This window comes from Pleurodeles waltl, chromosome 5 (genome assembly GCF_031143425.1).
Source record: "Pleurodeles waltl isolate 20211129_DDA chromosome 5, aPleWal1.hap1.20221129, whole genome shotgun sequence".
NCBI classification, from domain to species: Eukaryota; Metazoa; Chordata; class Amphibia; order Caudata; family Salamandridae; genus Pleurodeles; species Pleurodeles waltl.
The window spans coordinates 1765908408-1765935629 of record NC_090444.1 but is presented as its reverse complement, the minus strand read 5'-3'; the positions used below and the strand labels follow the sequence as shown (position 1 = coordinate 1765935629).

Genomic DNA, 27222 nt, shown 5'->3' with positions numbered 1-27222 from the left:
GGTCCCTGTCACCATGTAAGAACATCTTTGTCACTCGGCAGGGGACAGAACATGGGTGGGGGTAGTATTCTGTGCAAAGCTGAGGGCATTACAATTATTCCATATAATTTATTATTTAACCATGCAAGGGCACACGGAGTCACAGTGCAAAGGCGACCTCTTTCACTGTGCAAATGTTCTGGGTCTGGGTCTGGGTCAGCCTCTGCCATTTTGCCAGAAGATGAGATATCTGTACTTTTTGATGGGTATAAAACTTGCCATTGAGCGGATTCTCTATACTAAGAACGCCTAGGCCCGTACAGCAATGTATCCTGTACTCGCAGAGCACAAACCATAGCCAGAATGGAGCTCTGTCCAGGGTCTACATCAGAGACCCTGAGAGAGAATCAAGGTGGATGCTGGGTTCTCGGTTCTGAGACCCTGTGGCCTGCTCGCTGCTCCACGATGGACTACTTTTAAAGGGGCGTGCTTCATCTTTTTTCTAAATTAAAGAAGACTAGGGGTAGTCCTGACGGATATGGGGATGTGGTTCCTGATCCTGGGTGTGTAGTTGGTAATACAGTTCTCAACTTTTTACTGTTTCATGTAATACAATCCCCGTCATTTCCAGAAAGTGCAGCAAATCAAATAACCAGTCTCCCAGGTGGGGGGACACATGACAGATTATCAATCTGCTCCAAGAGCAAAAACTGAGTTGGAGAATAAGTATTATACAGTGTAACAACAGGAACGTGAGCTGACCGGTTACAAGGACTCCAACCACACATCGTGAACTTGTTGTGTAATGTCATTATCTAGATGTATTTCCTGGGTTGCTTTCACCCCCTTTACGTGGTGCTAGCGCTTGCATCTCGTTTGAAAGACTGTTGTGTACAGTAAAGGACTTGGAGCCCACCTGTCACTCGCTCACCATTTGATGGTTTGCGTGACACTACTCTTCACAGCCTCGTAATTCGTCACTGTAAGCCTGGCATCATTTCCATTTCTCTCTGTGGTGCAGGGACCAAGCACTCATTGATTCAACTTAATCAGTGCCAGTCCGCTGCTCTCAATGTGAACAAGGTACTATTTTGTTATTTTTAACTTCTAATGCCATGCAAACAGAAGGTCTGTGACTGGCCAAAAAGTGTGTCAAACTGAAAAAACAAAATTGCAAAGTTTACATTTTTTTTATAGCTAACTCTCTTTTACTTCGTCAAGTCGTCTTTTCTCACTTTCCACTCATGTTTACTTTTGGTTTTGCTCGTGTGTACTCTTCTCAAAAGATGACTATTATTCCTGTGCAAAATTCTACAAAGCAACATTGTTTCATTATTATGTGTAATTTCTGAAATTATGCTTTAACACGTAAACGTGCAGTACACCTCAATGCACCCTACTACATTCCACACCAATCCACCCCACGCTAATCCAAACCACTCACCCAATCCAATCAAACTGACCCCACTCCAATCCTCCTAACCCACCACAATCTAATCTGCCACACTCCAATTCGCCCCACTATAATGCAAAACAATCTGCCCCACTCCAATCCAAAACAATCTGCCCCAATCCCAAACAATCTGCCCCACTGCAATCTGCTGCACTCCAATCCAAAATAATCTGCCTCAGTCTAGTCACCTCATTTCAATCTGCCCCACTTTAATCCAAAACAGTCTGCCCCACTCCAGTCTGTCCCACTCCCATCTGCCCCACTTCAATCCAAAACAATATGCCCACTCCAGTGCAGTCCACATCACCCCAATCCAGTCCATCCCAATTCACCCTACTCCAGTCCACCCTAATACTATCTGTCCCACTCCAATCCAAAACAATCTGCCCCACTCCAGTCTACCACACTCCAATCCAAAACAATATGTCCCACTCCAACCTGCCCCACTCCAATCCAAACCAATCTGCACCACTACAATCTGCCCCACTTCAGTCCAGAACAATCTGCCCACTCTAATCCAAAACAATCTGTCACACTTAAATCTAAAACAATCTGCCCCACTCCAATCCATTTCAATCTGCCCAATTCCAATCTGCCCCACTTCAACCTAAAACAACCTGCCCCACTTCAATCCTGAACAACCCACCCCAATCCCAAAACAATCTGACCCACTCCAATCCACCTTGCCCCAATCAGTCACCCACTCCATCCCATTTTCCCTACAACAATCCAGTCCAACCACACCAATTCAATCCACCCGACATCAATCCAATCCACCCCAATTCAGCCCAGTCCAATATACTCCACTACAATCCAATACACCTCACTCCAATCCGATCCACCCTACCCCAATCCACTCCGATCCAACCCAGACTGATCCAAACCCACCCCTCTCCAATCACGTCCACTGCTACCAAATCCACCTCAATCCAATCTATACACACCACCCCAGTCCATACCACACAAATACAATCCACTTTAATCCACTCTCCTCCAGTCCACTACACTCCAAACCACCTTAATCTACCCCACTTCAATCCTGACCACCCCTTTCAAATCCAGTCCACCCCTCTCCAATCAATCAACCCCGCACCAATCCAATTTACCCCAATACGATCCAACCTACTCCAATACAATCCACCACAATTCACTCCGCTCCAATCTACCCCATCCTAATCCAATCCACTCCATCCCAATCAAATCCACTGCAAACCAGTCCACCCCAACCCAATCCACCACACATAATCCAATCCACCACACTCACTCCAACCCCCCACCACACCCTACTCCACACCATAATCCACCCACTCCAATCCACCCCACTCCAATCCAATCCACCCCACTCCAATCCAATCCACCCCACTCCAATCCAATCCAATCCACCCCACTCCAATCCACCCCACTCCAATCCAATCCACCCCACTCCAATCCAATCCACCCCACTCCAATCCAATCCAATCCAGTCAAGCCCAATCCACCCCAATCCACCCCACTCCAGTCCACCCCACCCCACCCCAATCCAAATCCAACCCACCCCAATCCAATCCACCCCACTCCAATCCAATCCAAACCAAACCAACCCAATCCAATCCACCCCACTTCAAAGCAATCCATTCCACACCAATCCACCCAACCCCCATCCAAATAAAATCCACCCCCTCCAGTTTACTGCACCCGAACCCACCCCTCCCCATTTCAATTCACTCCAATCCACCCCATCCCACTCCAATCCACCCCACCCAATCCACCTCACCCCAGTCCACCGCACTCCAATCCAATCCATCCGGCCTACTGTACTCCACTCTAATCCAACCCATTCCACCCCACCACAATTCACCCCACTCAAGTTCAGTCCACTCCATCTCAATGCAGTCCACCCTACTCCAATCCACCTACCTCAATGCAACCCACGCTACTCCAATCCACCCCATCCAGAAAACCCATCCCAATCCACCACTCAGTCCAATGCACCGCACTCAATCTAATGCACCCCATCCTAATCTACCCCACTCAATCCAATCCACCCTCTCTCCAATCCACAATCCGCCCTCTCTCCAATCCACAATCCGCCCTCTCTCCAATCCACAATCCGCCCTCTCTCCAAACCACAATCCACCCCACTCCAAACCACAATCCACCCCACTCCAAACCACAATCCACCCCACGCCAATCCACCCCAATCCAATCCACCTCACCCCACTCCACTCCACTCCACTCCACTCCAATCCAATCCAACCCACCCCACTCCAACCCACCCCACTCCATCCCACCCCAATCCAATCCAATCCAATCCAATCCATTCCACCTGGGCCTGCTACACTCCACCCAACTCTACCCCAATCCACCCCACCCCAGGTCAATCCACTGCACTCCAATCCATTCCATCCAGCCTACCACACTCCAATCCACCCCACTCCATCCTACCCTAATCCAATCCACCCCATCCCGGTTCACTCGGCCCCACCCCCAATCCATCCACCCAACCACACTGCAAGCCACCCATTCCAATCCAATCCATCCCAATCCAACACACCCCACCCCAATCCAATCCAATCCACCCCAACCCACCACACCCCAATCCAATCCAGCCCACCACAGTCCAGACACTCCAATCCAATCCACCCCACCCACTCTAATCCACCACACACTATTCCTCCATCCACTCTATCCCAACCCAAACCCATACACCTCATCCCAATTCAATCCACCACTCCAATCCATCCACGCCACTCCAAGCCACCATTCCACCCGATCCATTTCAGCCCACCACACCCCAATCCGATTAACCCCACCACATTTCAGCCACCCCACTCCAATCTACCCCAATCCATCACACTCTACTCCAATCCATTCACTATACCAATCCAAACCACCCCACTCCAGTTCAATCCACCTCACTCCAATCCACCCAGCCCGCTCCACTCCAAATCCATCCAGCCCACCCAATCAAATCAAATCCACCCCAATCCAATCCTATCCACCCCAATCCAGTCCTAGCCACCATACCCCAACCCTACCCACCCCAGTCCACCCCTCCAATCCAATCCAATGAATCCAATCAATCCCACTCCAATCTAATCTATCCTACTCCAATCTAATCCACCCCACTCGAAACCACCAGCCCCAATCTAATCCACTCCAATCTCATCCACCTCACCCCATTTCAATCCACTCCAATCCACCCCACTGAATCCACACCACTCTACCCCAAACCAATCCACTCCACTCTATTCCAACTCACCCCACTCTACTCCAATTCAATGCACCGCACAACCTCCATCCACTTCACCTCACTCCACGACACTGTGCCACTGAACTCTACTACCCTCAACTCAACAACACTCAACTCCTCTTACTCCACTCTACGACATTCCAACAAATCCACTCTACTCCCCCACTCCACTCTGACACTCCACGCCACTAACTTTTAGCCATGCTAAACAGCAGCCAGCCACACTGGTGCACAACATGGCAAAACACACAGCCAAAGCCAATAGCTCTTGTATAGACGAGACCTATTGGCTTTCCATTGCTTTTTGGGGGGCGAGTCGTCACCCGCATTATACTTGTGTCTGAAACTGTTAGGGTTAAAGCACAATTGAGTGCAGTGGAATTTTCTTATCTGGGTGTTTTGCTCCACGTTTCAGCCTCTTGGAATGATTTGGTCATTTGTGTTCGCTTTCAATCTTGAGCAGACAGACGTGATGTAATGTCATAGGTGTGCCCTTGAAGCTTGCATTATCAGGTGCCATAAACCTACTTAAATAAACCATCTGTGGACAGAGCGCATGTGGGCAAAGCAACTCTGCACAACGGAAAACAAACGTGTACTTACTGCATCTGAAAGGCAGACACGATCCAGGAACAAAACCCCTGGAAGGAATGAAAAAGAATACAGTCAGCTGTGCCTGGAACAGAGTTGCACCAGAAGAAACCATGCTGCCATTTAAAGCTATCTGGCTGTTTGTAAACACGCGAGCATCGAAAGGAAAAACGGACTGGCGTGAGAGCTGCACCCCCGTGACTCCGTGACTTCACAGGAGCTGGGAGGGACTCATTAGCAAGCAAAGTGCAAAGTGCAAACTCGGGGGTCCCCCCCCTTGGGGAGAATCCACAACCCGTCCGGGGTCCTCGCGCTCGACGTGAGATTAGCATGTATTGCTCACGCCTCCTCCCATGCAGCACAGCTGGGGGTCCCCCCAATACACATCCCTGCTGCAGGCCCGGGCTGGGTGTGGATTGGGGCTCTAATGAGTACCCGCTGGAGACTGCGGATTACACATGGGAGCCGCAGGGCCCCCACAGATCCCCTGAGCCTCGTGTTATTTCATCAGGAAGACAAACCCCTCAATCATTTGTTCCCGGCCTTGAGTGACCTGCAAACAGAAGGACGGCAGTCACACGTGACGGCCAGAGGACATGTCATCAGCAACAAACCCTCGACAGCCACCTTCACGGCCTCAGATCTGTTAATATGTGCAAACACTGATCTCCCGTGGACCAACAGCTCTTCCCCGAGGCATGCCAGCGTCACCAGTTTAATTTGCCACCTTCAAGTATCAGGATAATTCGGATTTACCGATCTTATCCCATTTCTGTTGTTACAGCCAAATATTGCATTGCTCTAGAGCCAAATGACAAACCATCGTTGCGTGAAGTTTAATAAGCAAATACATATATTAACAGGCGCACGATTTTTTTTTATACGAAACAATCAGTGTAAAACATGAAACAGGTTATTAAGTCGCATGCTTGTGGCGTTATGGAAAACATAAACAAGAGCATTTAAATTCATATTATAGAACAACATTGAATGGATTAGAAAAATCATACTCGCAAAGTACTACATTCAGAAACAAACTTTCTACAGAATAAACTTGCACAGTCCCACTTGGGATGCAACTAAACCTTCAGTCACAAGCAACAGCAAACAGTCGCTTGGGATAACTAGAAATTGACTAGAAATTGTCAGGCCATTTCCAGTTTTTGCACAATCTGTCCCAGCAAATGTCAGTAATTTTAGAACGAGTTAATGACGGGCTGGACTGAACAGGGGCGGAGGCGGGTTTTTATGTGTTCCACTGCAGAATAGCGCATTGTAACTCAAAGCGCTAGAGTTAACACAGACAACAGCGCGTAAAAGCTTCATTTAATTTCCTGTCTGTTTTCTAACTTAATGAGCAGTGTCAACGAAGTCACTGAGCGCCCCTCACTAAAGGCAGAATTCTAGTCCTATTTCTATGGGGATCTCCCGACATTTGGATTTCAAAATTTGGTCACCCACATTAATGCATATTTTTCCATTCAATCAACTCCACTTTACAATGTAAAATATTGTTAAAGTGGGAAAACCTTATAATGTGAGTCAGCCTGATTCAGAGCAAAATGTGCAATAATTTAGGAAGCATAGACGATTTGTTTCAAAATGTATTTAAATAAATCAAGAAACCTACATTTGTACGTGCAAGTGCATCTGAAAGCAGAGATTCATCAACAACTATAAATGTATTCACATTGTGCTGAGGGATAGGACTGTAAAACATCCCAAATGGAACATGGAGGGGGCTCCTTTGATGAGGATTGGAAGGGTGCCCTACAGATAGGGGGCACGCTTCCCTGGGGAGTGCCTATGGGTTGTTTTTTCAAGGTCTGAAATGTCAAATTTAATTTCAGAAATTGTGCTGGATTTCTGTGCATAAATTTGTGCTGGATTTCTGTGCATATCTGGAGATGTCAACTTTAACTGCACAAATAACTTCTCTGCTTACGAGGTATGCAAATAACTGGAAAATTTCATGAAAACTGATGTGGTCAGAGGAGTGGAAGGTTAATTTTCTGGAGAGCTACACAACCTGACACATTCAAAGTCCTTTTCCAAGCTGTGCTTGTTATTACTAGCAGACCAAGGCATCAACCCCACAGCTGGGGGCCGAGCCTCCTATGTTCAGACTGCCTTCCTTTGCAATTCACACCCCAGATCAATTGTCTGAAATCAAATCACTTGAAATTTTGGAAAAGCAATCTTCAAATTGCTTTTATTAAAAATAAAAAAGGGGCAAGGCAGCCTTACCCTATCTCCTCTTCAGCACCTAGAAGCGTTTAAGAGCTAGACGAAAACTAATATGCGTAGACTGGAAGGGTTCGTTCAAATGGACGTACAAAAAGAGTAAGAAAAACACTAAATGTAAAATTTGGAAGGTAACAAATCCAACACGCACACATCTTAGTAGTACTGATGACACACTACATTGGAATTTGGATATATGTGAAATGCTGCAATCACGCTTTAAACTGGCCATCTGATTATAATGTAGTCCCTCCATTTTTGTTCTCACGGGAGAGTAAAGTCATATTTTGTTAAGTGTCTGAAAGAAGAATAGGAAGACAGTAAATGCAAAAGCAAAAGAAAAACCTAAGGAATGAAACAAAATTATTCAAAATAAACAAGCTGTGTTGCATTTATCTATGCAACTTAAATGTGTCTTTGGTCGATATAATGTGTGCCACATTATGTTAGAAATAAATTAATGTATTGTTGGTAATGTGAAAATAAATGAACCAGAGGAACGTCGACTGGTGTGATTAGGTGAGATCAGAAGAACAATGGGCCCAATTTAGATGTGGGCAGTAACAGACTGCTGTCTAGTCCACACACCTGTCACATTCCCTACCTCATTTAGAAGTGGAGACAGATGGTGTTTGTTTCAACTTCACAGCTGAAACAGTCAGAATTCAGATGTAAGGATATAGGGCCAGATGTACTAAGGTAGGATTTGCAAAAAATGTCTCAATTTGTTCACTGAATCTTTGCAAATCGTATGGAATTTGCAATCCAGCAAATGTACTAATAGGTCAGTTCACAAAATACTGAAACAAAGAGGGTCATAATTTGACCTACCTCATGAATATTCATGAGGTAGGTCAAAATTTGTGACCCTCTGTGATCCGCAGCCATCACAGGGATGTTGTCCTAATGGGGTCAGCAGACTACCATGTCTGTGATTACTTTAAAAAAAAGCAATTTTTTTATGGACTGTTTTCCTTAACAGAAAAGTGAATGTATTTTTTTCAAAATTGAAAAGTTTGAAAAACTGTTTTTAAAGATGAGGCCGTGGTCCCGCTGAGACTCCTAAAAATATTTTTTCAGACCATTCACAAAGGGCAAGGGGTCTTTTGGGGATCCCTTCTCATTTGTAAATGAGTTACCACTTCCTTTGAGTGTTGGTAAAATATTAACGAGTTGCGATCGTATTTTGGTCCCACAATATTAGCACATAGCATAAGGAATTGCTATTTGGAAGGCACACCCTTAACACATCCTTTCCAAACAGGTGATTCTGTAGCATGTTACAGAGCCACTAAATGGGTTTAGCACATTCGAAAACCACATTTTCTTGTTGCACATGGCTTGCGCCAAGAAATGGGTTAGTACAACTTGTTCTAAATCTGCAAAGAATATAGCATATTGTCCCAATCGAACACATGTTCCAACCAAAGTACTGAATAATATTACATTGATTGGGAGCCCGGAGATAGCTAGGGGAAGGGATAGGATTTGAAAGACACTAGCTCGGAATGGTGCCAAAAGAAGCCTTGGATCATCACAGAACCATCACGCTGTCATCTTGACAGAAAATAAGGTCATGACAAGAACCATTAGAACTCCTGCAAGCAAACAAGCAGCAACTTAACACACAACGAGACCTGCTTATCAGCTTACCTCTTGCTTGCAAGTACCTCACTAGATCTGGGCCTTCTAGGATACTTGTGGCCCTGTGCTGAGGACACAAATCAATGATGCAAGTACGGAAGAAGTCTTGTAGCATGCGTGAGGAGCGGGAATAACAGAGAACCAAGGTTAAGATGGACAAGGCGGGTCAGTGGGATTGCGAAATAAGAAGATGAAAAAAAAATACACAACTGGGACACAATGTCAGGAGGCAAACTAGCTGAGAAGTGGGGACATCTGAAACACCTAGGCATGTTGCCAGGCCCCTGCCTATGAAAGTCCTGCATAATGCTATAGCACTCACTGCCCCGGACAGTCTGTCCGTATCCCAGAAGTGGGGATAACATAGATCTCATTTTAGTTTCCACAGCTCTGCCTTCTGTGTTTTCCATGCCTGACCCCCTTCTGATCTTCTATACGGGACTAAACGCTGGATATCAGGATGCACGTACTGAATACCTGCGGACGGTCTCACAATGTTCGTCAGCATTCCTGGCAGGCACTGGCGCCGTCATCAAGAAGATCCTCTCTGGTGCATCTGACAGTGGACAGCATTGAGCGGCTCAGCTTATTTAGAATGCGGCTGACTCAATTTCTGATATTTTTTCCTGCCTGCCATGCGAACTGCGCATGCCCAGAAAAAAAAATGCAAAAAACAAATGCAGTGCGGTGCAAAGACATGGTATGAAGTGCTGGCTGGCACACATATTTTACACCACAAAGACAGGAGCCACTTCAGCAAAAGCAAATCCAGTGACAGCAGGAAACTTTAAATACGAGGGCGCTTGCTGTCTAACAACAGGGTAGTTGGCGCTCCGCCTCCATCAGTGCAGCCATGGCGGCGCACCTAATGCTAAGTGAAGCCAAAAGTCAGAAAAAGAGAAAGAAAGCATCCTGAGAGCGCATCGAACCCAAAGAATGGCACATCTGCAGGAAGAACATTTCCAAAGTAATCCCTGTGTTCATGTGCATTTCTCATAATGCTCATACTGCTTTTATTTGGTAAAATGTCTGCTGAAGGTTTCTGAGCAACCTATACTCTACAGGTTTGGATTGTGTAAGAGTCTGCTTACACCTTCATGTTCAATACATTAAAAATAAATTGATTATCATTGCTAACATACCACAAGTCTGAGATAGTGACAGAAAAAACGTAGTACCCAGTGTATATTAAGTAGTTTTGCCGTCAAAGTCTACATTTGGTAAATTCACAGGCTTTGCGATCACAAAACCACAAGACACAATGCACCGGTGGCACACTGAGCAAAGTCTTTCCAAGTCTCAGTGTGCATTTTGCCATCCACTGTGCTTTGGAAGAAGAAGAATGAAAGAAGCTTCCCCCCTCCTTTGGATCCCAGTGCCATGTATCAGTGGTGTGTGACTGCTGTAAAACCACTGATTGGGTACAGACTCCAGAAAGGAGATATGAACTTTCTTAAATTGGACTGTCAGCACTCGGGTAGTAGACATTGGTTCAGGGTTTCGCTGCATGCTCCTCCAATGCCATTTGCAGAATGCATATATAATTTACATGATTGTATCAGTGATCCCTTTTTAGGGTAGGAGCTGGAATAAAAGAATCCATTCTCCGAATGCAGAAGCAAGGATGCAGGTCTGCTGTCCCTTGCAGGCCACCATCCCTGTATTTGCAGCCCCTTCAATGGGATTCACAGACAGAACACATTAATGATGATGGTGAATCCTACAAATGGCCGTTTTGTGTTGTTGCAGTGTAGTACATTAGTTGCAGCGCAAAAACAAGGCAATATCGCACTGCACTCAAATTTGCAAAAACGTGGAGTGCTTTATGGCCTACCCTTTAGTATATCAGGCCAATAACTGGCTAATACCTCCTGATTTTGTTATCTCTCTCGGCACAGAGATGGTGACTAATGTTACCTGTATTACTGACTGACATTACGTATCCAGATGAGCATCAATGTGAGACCTGTTGACTTGTGAATATGGGATAGTGCAGTCTTTGTGCCAAGAGACCAGAGGCAAACAAGCATTTAAAAGTTCTCCATTCATTTATTCATGGACAAATTGACCTCACAATCACATTTATACCCACAAATGGTGGTGCTTATGGGCAGGGGGCGCGCACCAAGGCATAGTGCGCCCCCAATACAGGTGCGGGCCGGATCAGACCGGTTTCGGCCAGCGGCCCAACTGTGGCCACTGCGAAAATATTTAAAAATCGCGCTCACCCAGAGGGGTAAGCCGATTGGCTGAAGGGGGGTGTGGTGGGGGCTCCCAGGTGACCGGCAGGGGCAGCCCGAGTTAGTTTAAAAGGGGGACTCAAGTCCCTCTAGGGTCAGGTTGTTTTCTGAACCCTGGGCTGCCCCTGACGATCGACCCACTCCTCCAGAGGACTGTAGGAATTATTTTGCTGCATTTTTTCCTTTCTCGGAGGATTCCTTCCTGCCACCACAAGACGCCCTCCTGCTGCCTTGACCTCTGCTGCCCTTGGCCTTGTCTTCACCTCTCTCTGGCCTGGGGCAACGGCAGCTGGCTGGGAGACACCAGTTAGGTGAATAAAAGGTCTGCCTTGACCTTTTTGCAACCGTCTCTTTCTGCTTTGCCCTGGTGTTGGGGCCCTGGGACCAGGAGAGGCATCACAGACAAGGTAAGGAGTGGTGGGGGTCATGGTAGTATTCTGGGGTGTTCTCTGCTGGTCTTTTTTTGGGTTAAGAGGTGGTGCTTTCCTCAAGGGCTGCAGGGGCAAGAAGCAATTAGAATAATTTTGTCATACATGCTAAGTTTTTTACACTGTGCAATTTTCTTTGTATATTTTTAGGCCAGTAGATGGCAGTATTGTTTTAATAGTAATTCCAGAGCTTGTTGCTGTAATTTGTTATTGCCTACCTAAAATATTTATAGTTATAATTGTTTACTATTTTAATGTTTTGGCTGTTTGTGAACCTTTCTTGACTTTGCCTATTTAGAGGTATTTTCTTCGCCTGTTTTCATAAATATTGTTCTCATTTGTGTGTTGTGGCAGCAGGGTGGTTTAGGGTAATCTTTAGGCATGCCACCAAAACAGGTAAAACGTAAATGGGATGTAGAGGCAGCTATGGGGCGCCTAGACGCTGTGGACCGGGTGCTCGCTCTCATGCAACCAGCTCTCATGTCGCTGGCGCAAAAGGAGGCTGATGGCAATCAGCTGGGTGGCGAGACTCCGGTATTAGAGGTAGACTCTGCGACAGATCAGGGTGGGGGCCCAAGGCGAGCTGGGGTCCCTCCAAAATCAGCATTCCCCCTGGTTCCTAAGAGGGCTACGAAGGTGGCACCCAAACCGGGGGGGAAAAGTCAGCTCCCAAGAGGACACTCGCCGAGGGGACACAGGACCCCAACATGGGACAGGCAGACACGCAACCAGAGGTTGCCATCACGGGAGCAGTGTCAGGCACAACCTTGGAAGGAACGAATTCGGTCAGCGAGCGTGAACCTGGAGGGGATCTGGTTAGCGGACTGGCAAAAGTGCTGCCCTGGCTGGCGAAGTTAGGCAATGCCCCACAGATTGATTTGGCAAGTGAGGGGTCAGCATTGGCCACGTTAAACGGTCTTAGCAATTGGTATTAGCGCAAATCTGCAAGGGGCTACCACAGGAACACAAGAACCCCCGAGGGCCACAGCCACCACATCGCACAAGTCTACATCCTCCATTGCCCTGCCGGCAGCCGCAGGCGCCACTACAAGTACATCACCACCAGAAAAACAAGGTAAGGGCGCTACCCAAACAGGTGGGACACATGATCAAGTACTTTCTCCTAGGGATCAGCTGGGACTTCATATATCTAGTGAGTTAAGGGTAAAAATTCAAAAGGGTACATTTGTGGATATTTTTGAGCTAACAGTAGTGAAGCCGGCTGATGAGGAAAGTAAGGACATTAAGGATTGCTCTCACAAATGGAAGAAACTTAAGGTAGATGAGACCATTATAAATTGGATAAAAGGTTTTACCATTTATCAGTCCATTTTGCTAGAGAAATTCCCTGAGCTAGGTCCTCAAACTGCATATTATTTGAATAAAATAGTAGGCGCGCATGAAGAGTTTGGAGGAACCAGTTGGAAGGATTATGACAAAGCGTTCAGGTTGAAAAAAGCGTCACCCCCTTCTATGTGCTGGGATCAGACTGATGTTAATGCATGGTTGTGCTGTATGATGCTGAAGAAACCAGAAGCCAATGTCCAGTCTCTTTTTCGGGGGCCCATAGCCAACAGGGTCGAAAAGGGGCGTATTGGGCTTTCAACAAGAGAGCATGTTCTAGGCCACAGGGTTCTTGCAAATTCAAGCACAATTGCTCCTTTTGCGGTACAGCAGGCCATCCTGAGTTCAAATCTTTCAAGAAATCCAAAGAAAGGGGTGGGCAGAAATGAGGATAATGTTTTCTTGGTCCCAGGGGCCCCTTCACGTGCGTCTCTCTTGGCTATGAACCCTTGGCTTAATTTGTATGCACGGCGCAATGCTTAAAAATTGCTGTATGAAGGTTTCCGCGATGGTTTTAGGATCCCAGCTGCAGGGGTGCAAGGCCCAAGTTTTTGTAAAAATCAGCAGTCTTTAGACATGGCACAGGAGGTAGCTGAACACAAGATATTGAAGGAATTGGGGTTGCATAGGATTGCTGGGCCATTTGACAGCCCCCCATTAAAGGATTGTGTTTGTTCCCCCTGGGGTTGGTTCCCAAGAAGGATCCTGGGGAATTTAGTTTGATACACAATCTTTCCGCTCCTCCCGGAGCCTCTGTGAATGACGCAATCGATCCAGCTCTTTGCTCAGTCAAGTATGCATCTCTTGATGGCACCTTGACTTTATTGAGGAAACTGGGTCAAGGGTCTCACATGGCAAAAGCAGATCTAGAATCAGCCTTCAGACTCTTGCCTGTTCACCCTGATGATCATCATCTGCTGGGCTTCCAATTCAAAGGGAAGTTCTATTATGACCAATGCACGCCTATGGGTTGTTCAGTTTCCTGCGCTTATTTCGAGCAATTTAGCACATTTTTGGAGTGAGTTTTTACACAAGTTTCAGGGTCACCTAATGTCATTCATTATCTAGATGACTTCTTGTTCCTAGGACCAAGCGGGTCAGATAGGTGTGCTAAGTCTTTGACTGTATTCAAGTCTCTGATGGATGAATTCGGCATCCCTTTAGCTCAGTAAAAAACAACAGGTCCAGCCACATCCTTGGTATTTCTGGGCATTGAAATAGATTCGGTGAGAGGGGAGTGCAGATTGCCCCAGGATAATGTCGTGGCTTTCAGAGCATCCTTAGAAACCTGTTTGGCAGCCAAAGAAGTCACCCTGCATCAGTTACAGATATTGGTGGGTCAACTTAATTTTGCCTTGCAGATCATTCCAATGGGGTGCCCTTTCTCACGCTCTACTGCTCAGTCTATGTCTGGCTTAAAGGAGAAGCAGCATAGGACGCGGTTGTCTGCTGAAGTAAGGCAGGACTTAAGGATTTGGTTGGCTTTCCTCCAGGATTTCAATGGGGCAGTGGTGTGGCCGGCCCCTCGGCAGTCCAATCAGGAAATCGGTTTGTTTACTGACTCGGCGGGTAGTGGTGGTTTCGGGGCCATTTTAGGTACCAGGTGGTGCGCACAGGCCTGGCCTCAGGCTTGGGAGACATCCGGGTTAGTTAAGAACATCACCTTCCTTGAGTTATTTCCCATAGTGGTGGCACTACACATATGGGTAGACCATCTTCGCAATCAATCTGTGTTTTTTTGGTCTGACAACATGGCGGTGGACCAAAGCATTAATTTTCAACATGCTAAGTGCAGAAGGGTGTTAAGACTGTTGAAGGAGTTGGTGTTGATCTGTCTGCAGAATAACATTCTTTTTCAGGCAAAACATGTACCAGGTATTTTTTAATAACGCAGCTGATGCATTGTCTCGTTTCAAGTTACAGGATTTTCGGCAGTTCCACCCAGGGGCCGAGTTGGAGCCCACATATTTGCCGGGACAGCTGTGGAATCTTGGAACTCACCCTTGGCGGATCTAGTGGCAGCAAGCCTAGCGCCAAAAACAAGAAGGGCATATGAGAATGCATTTCACAGATCCATAAATCACACATCTGCTGACCCCTTGGTGCAGCCTGGTTCCTTGAGTAGTTGGTTGGTTTTTTTTGAGCTTTTGCGAGGGCAGGGTAAATCTGCTGCGAGTGCCAGATGTCACATCTCAGCTGTAGCCTTTTTTACCAAACTAGTGGGAGGGGCTGATCATTCTCGATCTTTTCTTATCAGACAGGCACTCAAGGGATGGGAAAGGTTGGAAGGGTCGATCCCGGACCAGTGGCGCCCCATTGACGTGGACAAGCTAGTAAAGATCTTGGGGGCCCTGACTGGGATCTGTGATTCAGATTTTGAGTCCACTCTATTCTCAGCAGCTTTCGCGCTTGCCTTTTACAGAGCTTTGAGTCTCAGAACTTGTGGGCAGGTCTAAGCAGACCATTCACGGCGGAATTTTGGTGACTCATGTTTTCTGGAAAGGGGGGGATTTGGTAATTACTATACCACGGTCCAAGACAGACCAGGTAGGAAGGGGCGAACAGTTAATACTGGGGAGGGCTGGTGACTTCAGTGGTTGCCCAGTACGTGCAGTTAACAAGTACTTGCAGATTCGTCTCCAGGTTTCTTCCACCTCTTTAGTGGTCCATGCATCTGGGGTCCCACTTACTAGGTATCAGTTTTCCCAAGTATTGCAGAAAGCCTGATTGGCAATTGGCATGCACGGCAGATTTAGTTCCCATTCCTCTAGGATAGGGGCAGCAACATCAGCAAGCGGGGGCAGGGCTCAATACCGAGACGGCAAAAGGGATTGGGAGGTGGAAGTCAGATTGCTATAAAAACGCTATGTACGCCTCCATATGATCTAGGAACACCTTTTGAACACGTCAATGACCTCATGTGTAACGGTTTTTCCTTTCTGTTCTCAGGACCTCTTAGTTCACCATTGGGCACATGGCTCCCGCCAGTGTTTGGGTTATTGGGCATTCCTTTGTGCATCAACTTGTATCGCAGTCGGGCACAGGATGCAGGTTTCCGGTTTCTTTGGATAGCGAGAGGGGGTCTGCGCCTTGATGGTCTTCGCCAGCTCATCGAGGAGGTTCTGCGACAGCGGCTGCCGCCGCCAGTGCTAATCATACATCACGTGGGAGGCAATGATCTGGCAACAATCGGGAGGAGATCAGTTTTTGAGGACTTGATGGTGGAGATCTCCTGGTTAGCAAAACGGTGTCCAGGGGCTGTCATAGCATGGTCCCATTTCATTCCTAGGTGGATTTGGAGGTCGGGGCGCTCAACGAAGGCCATTAATGAATCAGCCAGACGGCTGAACCGCCGCATGAAACGGCTTTTGAACACATCAGTGCTAAGGACTGTTGGGCACGGGTGCCTTCGAGGAGAGGCAATGTTTCATGAAGATGGAGTACACCTGTCGGATGGTGGTCATATTGTGTTTGTTGAGAACCTGGTAGCATTTTCAATACAGTGTCTCTCTCAGAACTGAGCTTCTTGTCCTCAGGGGTAGGCCTGGTTGGTCGGGAAACCAACCAGGCCTGTGGGAGGGAAGGTGTCATGTTTGGGCACAAAACAGGTGGATAACCTTGGCATCAAGAACACTAGTGCAGGCGAACTCAAGACGGTATCAGAAGCTTTTTGGCTCAAACCAGGGTGGCGGTGCTGTGGGTGTAGGAAAGGGGCTCGGGACGACCGCTACTGCGAATGTCCATAGCTCCCCCCACGGTATTCCATTACATGGCCCTGGAATTTTTGAATTTGGGGGGATGAGACTGCGCCAGGGGACCAAGGTGTGGCCCGGTTGCCCAGACTGTTTTTATAGCTGTTTTTTAAATAAAAATAAAAATATTTCTTTTATTTTATATGAAGAAAAAATCTTTTTTAGAAAAGTTTTTTAATGTAAATTGGGGGTATACCCTGGGGGTAGGAAGTGTGGAGATACACATACACATTTTGCATTATGCTGTATTGACATGCATGTATATATACATGCATGTTGATGTAATTATATTTATATTTGATGTGGAAGGGGATCAATGAAATCTCTATCTGTGATGATAAATATTAAAGGAATCTGGGTGGAAATTGGATAATCAATTAGTTGTCGTGGGGGAATGAATGGTGTATCTGGGGGTTAGAAATGTGAAAGTATATATATATATATATTTAGTTTATTGTGTTGTTGTATGTAGGTCTTATCGAACCATCTTGGGGAGCATAATATATAGTCCTGAAGAAGGTGGAGAAAAAGGTTTGGAAGCCCACCGAAACGCGTTGACGCATTACCCTTACTGGACCAACAGAAGGAGGCTCTTACCAAATAAAGAGTGCTGACAATTATCAATAAGCCTATACCTATCAATATTGGGACAGTTCTATTTTAGAGACTATTGTATATGTCTTGTGTATATGTCTTGTGTTTGTCTCCCTTTTATGGAATTTTACTTGATACCTATTTTGTGTTATTGATGTTTTAGTATTTATGTGGTTGTCTTGTCTTTGTATGATTTGGGATTTTATTTGGAATTATATTAAATACTTACCCTTGATTCCTTTGACTTTAAGCTGATCAATAGAGAGATTCATTGTTTGTGTGAGTGGGGTGTGATTGGTTTGGTTTTCCCGTGGGGGGACTCCTTTATCATCCCCATTGGGTGCCGGGGGGATCCCTTGCTTAGGGTTGGCTCTGGTATGGTTGGATTGGGGGACAGTTTTCATGCTGGCCCGCACCCCCTCTATCTTGAGGGGGCAGGTGAGTCTCGCCTTGTGAAGCGTAATTGGTTTTGGGGGGGAACACGGCCTCCAGTTTACAGACGATGCCACAGGTGCCTGGTGGGTGGAAAACCATGACTCCTTATTGTAAATAATTATGGAAATTTAAGGATGAAAAGAAATACTGTAAATATGATGATGTTTTTTATGTCGTGTTTATATGGTTGTGAATAAATACGGCCTGAGAATTGTTATATTCTCTATCGCAGGAAGGTTTCAGTCTGCTTTGTTTACTGTGAACATAAAGTATGCTCCTCCAAGCAGTGGATTGGGCTATTTGTTTGTAGGTATCGATGCGGTCCCCCACCTGTGAGGGAAGAATGCGGAACGTACAAATGGCCTTCACCACGCACGCCCGTACTCGCTTCACGGAGACGGGGGTTGAGGGAAGCAGGGTAAACGTAGGACGGCAGAGTTATTAGTAGTAAGATCCAAACATGTGAGACACAGGGTAGCCCATGGCATGAGAAGTAGACAGAGAGGGAGTGGAGAGTAGGTGTCAATGTTCTGAACCAGTTTTGATATCTACAACATTAGACAAGAACAGAACTGAAGGTTTGGAAAGAGACAGGAAAGCCATGTCTCCTTATATTCTTCGGGATCACATTGCAAGACACACACTAAAGTGTGCGGATTGTGTCCAAAAACAAGTTAAATCTCTTAGGTGCTTAAGAATATATCAAATACAATTTCTCATAGTCACAATAATCACATTCTTACCGCATCGCTGTCGAGGTCTGCATTTGAAATCGATGGACTTCGGTAATAACGTGATCCGGGTTCACTAAAGAAAGCCAAAAAGAAATGATTTAGGTTGAAAGTACATATATTAATTACTTTTTATGTAAGTATTTTTTTCATTCCTTATACCGTGCAATATGGGCCGATTCAAACCTTTCCTGTGAGCAAGTGTGGCTTGCTTTGTGGATCGAGTCCTATAGAAGATCTCCTGACCTGCCCATGTCAGACTTGTTTCTGCAGAGGCTTTCTTCTCACATTTTACATTGCTCTGGTTGTTTGCACAATTTAATGGCGGCAAAGCTTTCCAGGCCGCTACAGGAATCCAGAGCAATGCGATGGATCTCAGTGGAATTCCTCCTTACATGGTAGGCCACAAGGTCTGAGCATCGGATACCTGCAACGCGCATCAGTGGCTCTCCGTTGTACTGCCTATTGCTTTAGAAATAATGCAATTTTGCACCCACACAACAACATAATATTATAGGGGAGGCATGCTATGGCTGGGAATGCCAGGGGGTGGATCACCGGAAGCCCCTTATTACAGGAAGACTAAAGTATGGTTTAGTTGGGCTAATGCCTTTTCCTGCTTCCGCCGCCTCCAATGTGGGCTTAGGTTGGGGTTGCTAGTTTCCGTCGCAGTACAGTGAGGATGTGCATCTGACCACTGTGTCCTCAGCCAAGAAAGTTTATGGTCCGTAAGGTGAATTAGTTTGGAGGCAACAGTATTTAGAGTCAATTGCTAGGGGTTGGTCCTATAGTGTGGGCGTTCACATGTGGTGTGGGCACTCAAGCTTGAAAGTATTTGTGCAGTACAGTCAAATAACATGATTTATGCCAGCAGTGGAGCTTGTCAAGTGAAGAGACATGGCAATAACCGATGGGCCTACATTTTTTAAATAAAATAATTTAATCTGTAAATATTAAAGTTGTTTATAAATAACGTTAGATTTGTATGTTCTGAAGATTCTTGCATATAACACGTTTTATGAAGGTTAACGATATTTTTTTTCATTATGTAAGTAAATAAGACCAAAACGTTTTCCCACAATGTAAATATGTTTTGGTTGCATTATTCAGAAGAGGAGAGAGTGGAAGTTCCCTAGCTTCACAGTTCATTTTCTCCAATTAGACTGCTAAACAAAGTCACTAAGTGCACAGCAGAATAGGTGTTTGAGATTTATCAGGAAATTGCATTTTCAAGAAAAGTTTAACTGACCCAGTACTTGGATTTACTTTCCTTCATACAGGCTCTTCTAGAAAACCTGGTAAATTACCATGAACGAAAGCAGTGGTTCTTGATCTTTTGATTTCTGTGAACCCTCACTTTTAATCAATACTGGAATCCGGGGACACGCATAAATCATTATTGTAACCCAAGGACCCCCAGTGAGTCGTTAGTGGAAGCTGGGGACCCCAACCTAAACAATTTAAATTAACTAAACTGCTAAACAATACACTAAAATACAGAAACAAGCATTCAGCAAACAAATACACAAATGATTAAATATTTTTTTTAATTCATAAATATAAAGGAAAAAAAAAAAAACACAATTTAAATTTTTATTGAGCCCATCCATTCATTGTCCGTACTATATTCTGTTTGATGCCCTCGCACTGCTCCCAAGAATCAATCTGAGGGAACCAACTTCATTTTTGCCCCTATTTTCAAATTCCTCCACATTTACGTTTTACATTTTTCAGTTTTACATTTTGCTTCCTTCTTTTATACACACTGCATTAATCTGTTAATATTACTTCATTTTCTAAACGGTTACAAATCCTCTGAGAAGGCACCTTGGACTGCAACAGTCTCCGGATCTCAGGTTAAGAAACACCGAGCTAAAGTATTCCCTAAAGGGTTAATCTCTGTTTCAGTCACATGAATGGATGATTTGGGTTTTCAAATAGCTGAGAATTTATGACTGATCAGTACAGGCATCGGGTGATTTCTCCATAACAACAATTATATTGCATAACTTTCACAAATGTACAATCAGGAATATTTTATTTAGATTCTAAGATAAAATGGTGCAGGTAAAATTACTCCCAGTTGCAGTTTCTTGACCGGTTGAAGAACTTAACAGGACATGTTCCGGGTCAACAAGTCTATCAAGTAAAGGCTAACGTGCATCACAAGCTCATAGGTATTCAAGAAAGAGCTGGAACTTCCTGATTAGGGAAGACAGGGGATGTAAGGCCCGCATGCCCTAGTCAGCCCTACACATCCTGGAACCTATAACCTTCAACCCTTCTACAGACATGACAAGCTCTCCAGCTATATTCAGAGGCCTATACATTCAAGAGATACTGGTTTTCAAGGATAGATTACAAAATATACAATACTCAAATTAAGCAAAACAATGTAGGCTGTAAAAAGAATTGATAAACAATTTCATTACCAAATATTCCAACCTGCACATTATTGCAACACCAATTGCTTGCCCTAAAACATGTTCAAGGTAATTTAAAATAGTTATTTAACATAATCATAGAATCAGTGGAAAGTGTGTTTTGCTAGATCTGAGAATTTGTCATATGCTCAGCACAGTTGCAAGACGATATGATATATTTTTACTGCAGTCCGTATGTTTCAACATTAATTTTTGTTGTGTACACTTTTTCAGCTGTACTTTCAACCAGTTTGAGAAGATTCCAGACCGTCAGAGTATGAAATAGTGTACTTTAATATTTAATGACCACTCACACTGTATTTTGTAGAAAAACCTAGAAGCCTAATCATTTTTAATCTGTCGCCTTCAAACCACTGGTTTGTTTGGGTAAGCCTCCTGCAGCCACTAGTTGGAGTCTGTTTTAGTCACATCTTGGATCAGCCCAAAGAAGAGTCTTAGTCACATCATCATGTTTATTGTTTGCATGTATCCTTTCGCCCCCTAAAAAGTGATGCCCTTGAAATGCATGAGGGATTATTTTACATCGGATGAGAACGCTCAATCCTCACACTTTTTGTCACATTAAGTTCTTCATGCCATAAATATAAACAAAAAAGTCGTTATGTTTTATTATCTTTCCCTTCAAGACTAATGAGTTCCATTTATGACCAAACAATTCAATTGCTGGGGATGCCGCAGATCTGTTTCTGTAATGGCTATAACCTGTTCACTTTCCTCGCAACCACATTCAGCCACTGCTGAGATTCAGTGGGCCCCTGCTTCTGACACTGAGCTCCTGCAGAAATACAAATCCAGTGCACCCAGCAGCCTTGGTAAAGCCAGTAGGCTTGGTTTATAACTGAAAATGCAAGGCAGAACTTTTAGTTTTCCAAACATTTGTCAAAAGCAGATATCCAGAACCTCAGCAGCCCAGAGACAGGTTAATGCAAATTCATTTTAACAATTGTTATTTGTCTGTCATAATTAATACTAATCCGGCTTCACTATGGGTAAAAAACGCCTGGGTACCAAAGATGGTGTATGTTTCACTGATATTGGTAGCATGTCTCGTTTTAAAATGTATATATTATTGCTACATTTCTGTAAGTCACTATAGCTCCCAATTAAGAGTAACTGCATGCAAGTTACACCTTGAATTTGGATTGTCTGTGCAAACCTTTGTTACAACCGAGGCGTTCCAATGCAAGTTTATGCAAGTTACATGCACAATAACACAGTCTGGCGTTTAAAGTTAGAAGTGTTGTTTGGGGGAGTTTCAAATATACAAGTTATGAAATTGCATTTTAATGTATAACAGATTGCAGCATTTGTGGTACTAAATGTAGGAGGAACAGGTGTAACCCTGACAAGTGACCCTTCCCGAGATTCCACATCAAGGCCCTCATTACCAGCTGAGCTGAAAAGCCTGCCAACTTTACCACACTCTGTAAATACCATTAGTTCAGGGTGAGATATTCACAAGGTCTTGTAATTACCTCCCATTCCAAATTTTCAAAAGAAAATTGATTCAGCACACGCAGAATCCGTTTTTAATCTACCAAATTTCACTTTGCCTTTTTTGGGCCTTTTCTCCTAATACATTTCAGCTGATTTTCCCTGCTGAGATGGATCAGGGGAAATGATCACCTAGTATTTCCAATTCCAATGATCAGAGTTTATCCCTGAACTTGTACTCAAGCCAACGACCACTGTCTACTAAGATATGCTACTGCTCGGCTTTCCTGTTGTGCCATGTTCAGAAAAGTGCTGATAATCCCATGATGTGAACCCTCACATACAACACTACATACATGAGATGAATCAGAGTGATATTAAATTCAGAATTATATATCATTATAGTTATCGCTCAATGTTAGATCAAGTAACGTCTGCCATTTTTCTTTTGAGTCCACGCAGATGAATGTTTTACATTGTGAGACCAGGTGGCTCCTATCCTTCAAGGTGAAAATATTTTCACTTGAAAATTTATTTTACTTTAATTCTGACAGACCTCCCCTTCATAGTTACCCAGAGATCTACTACTCACCCCCTTTTTGTTTTTCAGCGCATGTGCTCATGTGTTCACTGAGTGTGAAAAAAGGCACCTCCACCAATGACTGTTGCCATGCTTTTAGATCTGTTACTCTCAAATAGGATCTCTGCAGCAATCCTGAGTGAACGTATTCCTGGACAATGTATGATTAGTTTTTGCCCTACAGGCCTTATGCCTACTGGCACCTTTGGTGTGTTCCTGCATGCATGCATGGATGCTATACTTGGGTGTGGCCTTGGGTATTTGTGCATGTAACTAGTGCAACAAGCTACATAGAGCCAGTTTTAGCAGTAATCTGCATTTCTAGCTTTCCAGTTATATGTATGCTAAAGTCCCTTTCATTGAGACTGCGGGCATCATATCAGGTTGGGATGAGTTAGCCCATAATGAAGCGTGCCATAAAAGCCTGGATGCGGCTTTCTCATCCATTCTAAACAAGTGTTTCGCTTTAGCCCTTGCCTTGTCAACAGGACCGGTTTATCTGGTACATGGGTGCATTCTTTCTCTGGTTTATAGCAGTAATAGTGACACAAGCAGTAGTAGTGTTATTAAATATACTAATATTTCTTGAAGCACTAGATGCAGCACTACTAGTAATAGCACCAGTGGTAGCAGTATTGGTTGCTATATTAGGCAATGCGGTAACTGTAGTATGCGCTGTGAAAGTATTACTAAGACCAGTGTTAGTGGTACCAGAGGTAGTAACAGCTGAAGTATTCATACGAGTAGTTCCAGTAGTATTGCTAGTAGTAGTACTTTGCACACTACTTCTAAACGTGGCACCTGATTGGATGCACCATTATTAGCTGCAGTGGCACCTACAGTAGTAATGCCAGTTGCAGTATTAGCAGAAGGTATAGACATATTACAAGTAGCAGCAGCGGACTTGGTACTAGTATAGAACCACTATGAACGGCAGTCCTGCTAACGCGTCTGGAGAAATCAGTACTAGTAATATCAACAGATATAGTATGAACAGTAGTAGACATGGTATTGGTAGGGGTAGTAATATGTGCATTACTGCTAGTATTAGTAACAAAACATTGGCTATTCTTTTTAATATGAAATAAAATGCCATGCAATATTTCTCATATTCATTTTAAGAAATAGATGCCACTTGAGTCTATAAAAGTGATGTGACTGGCGATGTTATGATGCTTTTGGTTGGATATTATTATATAAGACAGCTGTGATTCTGCTGGTCCTCCGCCTCCACCTCCACTATTTTCCACCGCAGAGGGTAACACGCGGGAGTCCCATTACTTGTGCAAGCAGGCGCATTCTGATGGCATACTTTACTTTACTTTCGCTTTGTCTAATTTTTGTAGGAAATGCTAAGGATTTCAATAAATAGATTCAGACAAAAAAATGAGAGTGATGCGATATTACCGGTACTGCGATTGCTAATGTACTTGTATATTACATTGACCTGACGGCTTTGGTTGTAGGTTTGATTCCGGCACAGGAGGATAGTACAGAGAGACGTAAAAGGAGCATCTTCTTAGCCTTCATGTGCTGCAGCCTCAAGCATGGACATTACAACATTCTGAAATCTATGCAAGAATTACATTTTTTACTTCCAAACCACTAATGACACCACTGTGAAATATCTAAAATCCAATGCACATATCCTTAGGTGCACCTAACTATAATAAGTGTCCAATACATCACACATAACAGAGTATGATTTACAGAACAAGACCTCAGAACATTTACAGGTGTAGATGGCATTAGAACTGCAAAAACTCCACTAGGTGGGTGGATTTTCCACCTGCAGGGTTAATGTTCTCCACAAATACGTGTAATAGTGGGGCGAGAAAATAGGTAATCCAAGTGGAGGGTCAGCGAGGACATGATTTCTAATAATTAAGAATTAAAAGATTCCGCTTGTAACCTTCTCAATATCACACGAAAGTAGATAATAACTAAAGCATTAGAAAATCGAGCTTGTGACCCTTACATATTTGTTTAACAATAGTAAGCTTTTCCTCCAGTCTCCCAACAATAATATCAATGCTGACCACAATCTTTAACTCAAACTTTTATGCTATACAATATTTACCGAATATTCTCTCTGACTTGAAGAGAGCGCCTATCATGTTTATCACTGTTCCTATTTCATACATTGGCACTCATCCTTGACTCACATCAGTGGATAGCTCATTCAAAGAGGAATTTCACACAGAAATCTCTGGACTCCCACATAGTAAATGTAAGAATCAACACTCATGCCAGTCTTCCACTTGTCAGCAATCTCCTTCTTACTCAAAGCACAGACTCTATTTAAATGAACACCCACCCAAAAATGACAGCATCTACTGCTAGGTGTTCAGAAGTAGCCATTACAATTTTCAATGAATTATGCAATAACAGAAGTGCTTTGCTGTAAAACCTTTATTTATTTTTCCAAACATTTAAAACCTCCTACATGAAATACTCATTTAAACATTGTGAAGCGTTGTATAATACGTCATTGCGGACGTCACACTTCACATTGCTTAGGTTCAAGGCTGGATCAGTTACCCACACGCATAGCCAAAAGGCCATAGACCCATATAAAATAGCAGGTCATTCAGCTACCAGCCCCCCCCCCCCCAGTGTGTTTGTGGATGTCCAAGTGAGGTCCAGGGTGGGGCCGGGCTGGGCTCCAGGGTGATGCCTCCAAGATCAACCAACCCTGCCTTATCTTTAAATGTTTTTTTGGGCATCCGCATTCCTGGTAGGTTGGTCTCTCCAGAGACCTACAGTAGCCCATGCATTTGGCCCCTTTATTGGTGGGTGGGGCTGTTGGAAAGTACCATCTTGCCTGGCATGTTACCCCCATATTTCACTGTATATATGTTGTATTAGTCTGTGTGTCACTGGGACCCTGCCAGCCAGGGCCCCAGTGCTCATAAGTATGTGACCTGTATGTGTTCCCTGTGTGATGCCTAACTGTCTCACTGAGGCTCTGCTAACCAGAACCTCAGTGGTTATACTTTCTCTGCTCTCCAAATTTGTCACTAACAGGCTAGTGACTAAATTTACCAATTCACATTGGCATACTGGTACACCCATATAATTCCCTAGTATATGGTACTGAGGTACCCAGGGTATTGGGGTTCCAGGAGATCCCTATGTGCTGCAGCATTTCTTTTGCCACCCATAGGGAGCTCTGACAATTCGTACACAGGCCTGCCAGTGCAGCCTGAGTGAAATAACATCCACGTTATTTCACAGCCATTTACCACTGCACTTAAGTAACTTATAAGTCACCTATATGTCTAACCTTCACCTGGTGAAGGTTGGGTGCAAAGTTACTTAGTGTGTGGGCACCCTGGCACTAGCCAAGGTGCCCCCACATCGTTCAGGGCAAATTCCCCAGACTTTGTGAGTGCTGGGACACCATTACACGCGTGCACTATACATAGGTCACTACCTATGTATAGCGTCACAATGGTAACTCCGAACATGGCCATGTAACATGTCTAAGATCATGGAATTGTCCCCCCAATACCACAATTCCATGATACCCCGGGTCTCTAGCACAGTACCCAGGTACTGCCAAACTGCCTTTCCGGGGTCTCCACTGCAGCTGCTGCCAACCCCTTAGACAGGTTTCTGCCCTCCTGGGGTCCAGGCAGCCCTGGCCCAGGAAGGCAGAACAAAAGATTTTCTCTGAGAGAGGGTGTTACACCCTCTCCCTTTGGAAATAGGTGTGAAGGGCTGGGGAGGAGTAGCCTCCCCCAGCCTCTGGAAATGCTTTGATGGGCACAGATGGTGCCCATCTCTGCATAAGCCAGTCTACACCGGTTCAGGGATCCCCCAGCCCTGCTCTGGCGCGAAACTGGACAAAGGAAAGGGGAGTGACCACTTCCCTGACCAGTACCTCCCAGGGGAGGTGCCCAGAGCTCCTCCAGTGTGTCCCAGACCTCTGCCATCTTGGAAACAGAGGTGTTGGGGACACACTGGACTGCTCTGAGTGGCCAGTGCCAGCAGGTGATGTCAGGGGCTCCTTCTGATAGGCTCTTACCTCTCTTGGTAGCTAATCCTCCTTTTCTGGCTATTTAGGGTCTCTGTTTTGGGGAATTCTTCAGATA

The 27222-nt window shown here is 44.7% G+C and overlaps 1 protein-coding gene across 3 annotated transcripts in view; it reads right to left on the bottom strand.

Moving 5' to 3' along the window:
* The window catches only part of TMEM63A (transmembrane protein 63A), a 304333-nt gene that overhangs the window by 150803 nt on the left and 126308 nt on the right, over positions 1-27222 (bottom strand). For all 3 annotated transcript variants that reach the window (XM_069236185.1, XM_069236186.1, XM_069236187.1), the window contains exons 4-5: positions 18680-18743; positions 5268-5305 (exon numbers count right to left, since the gene is read on the bottom strand). In XM_069236185.1, the coding sequence (XP_069092286.1) occupies positions 5268-5305; positions 18680-18743 (102 nt within the window). The remainder of the gene's footprint in view (positions 1-5267; positions 5306-18679; positions 18744-27222) is intronic.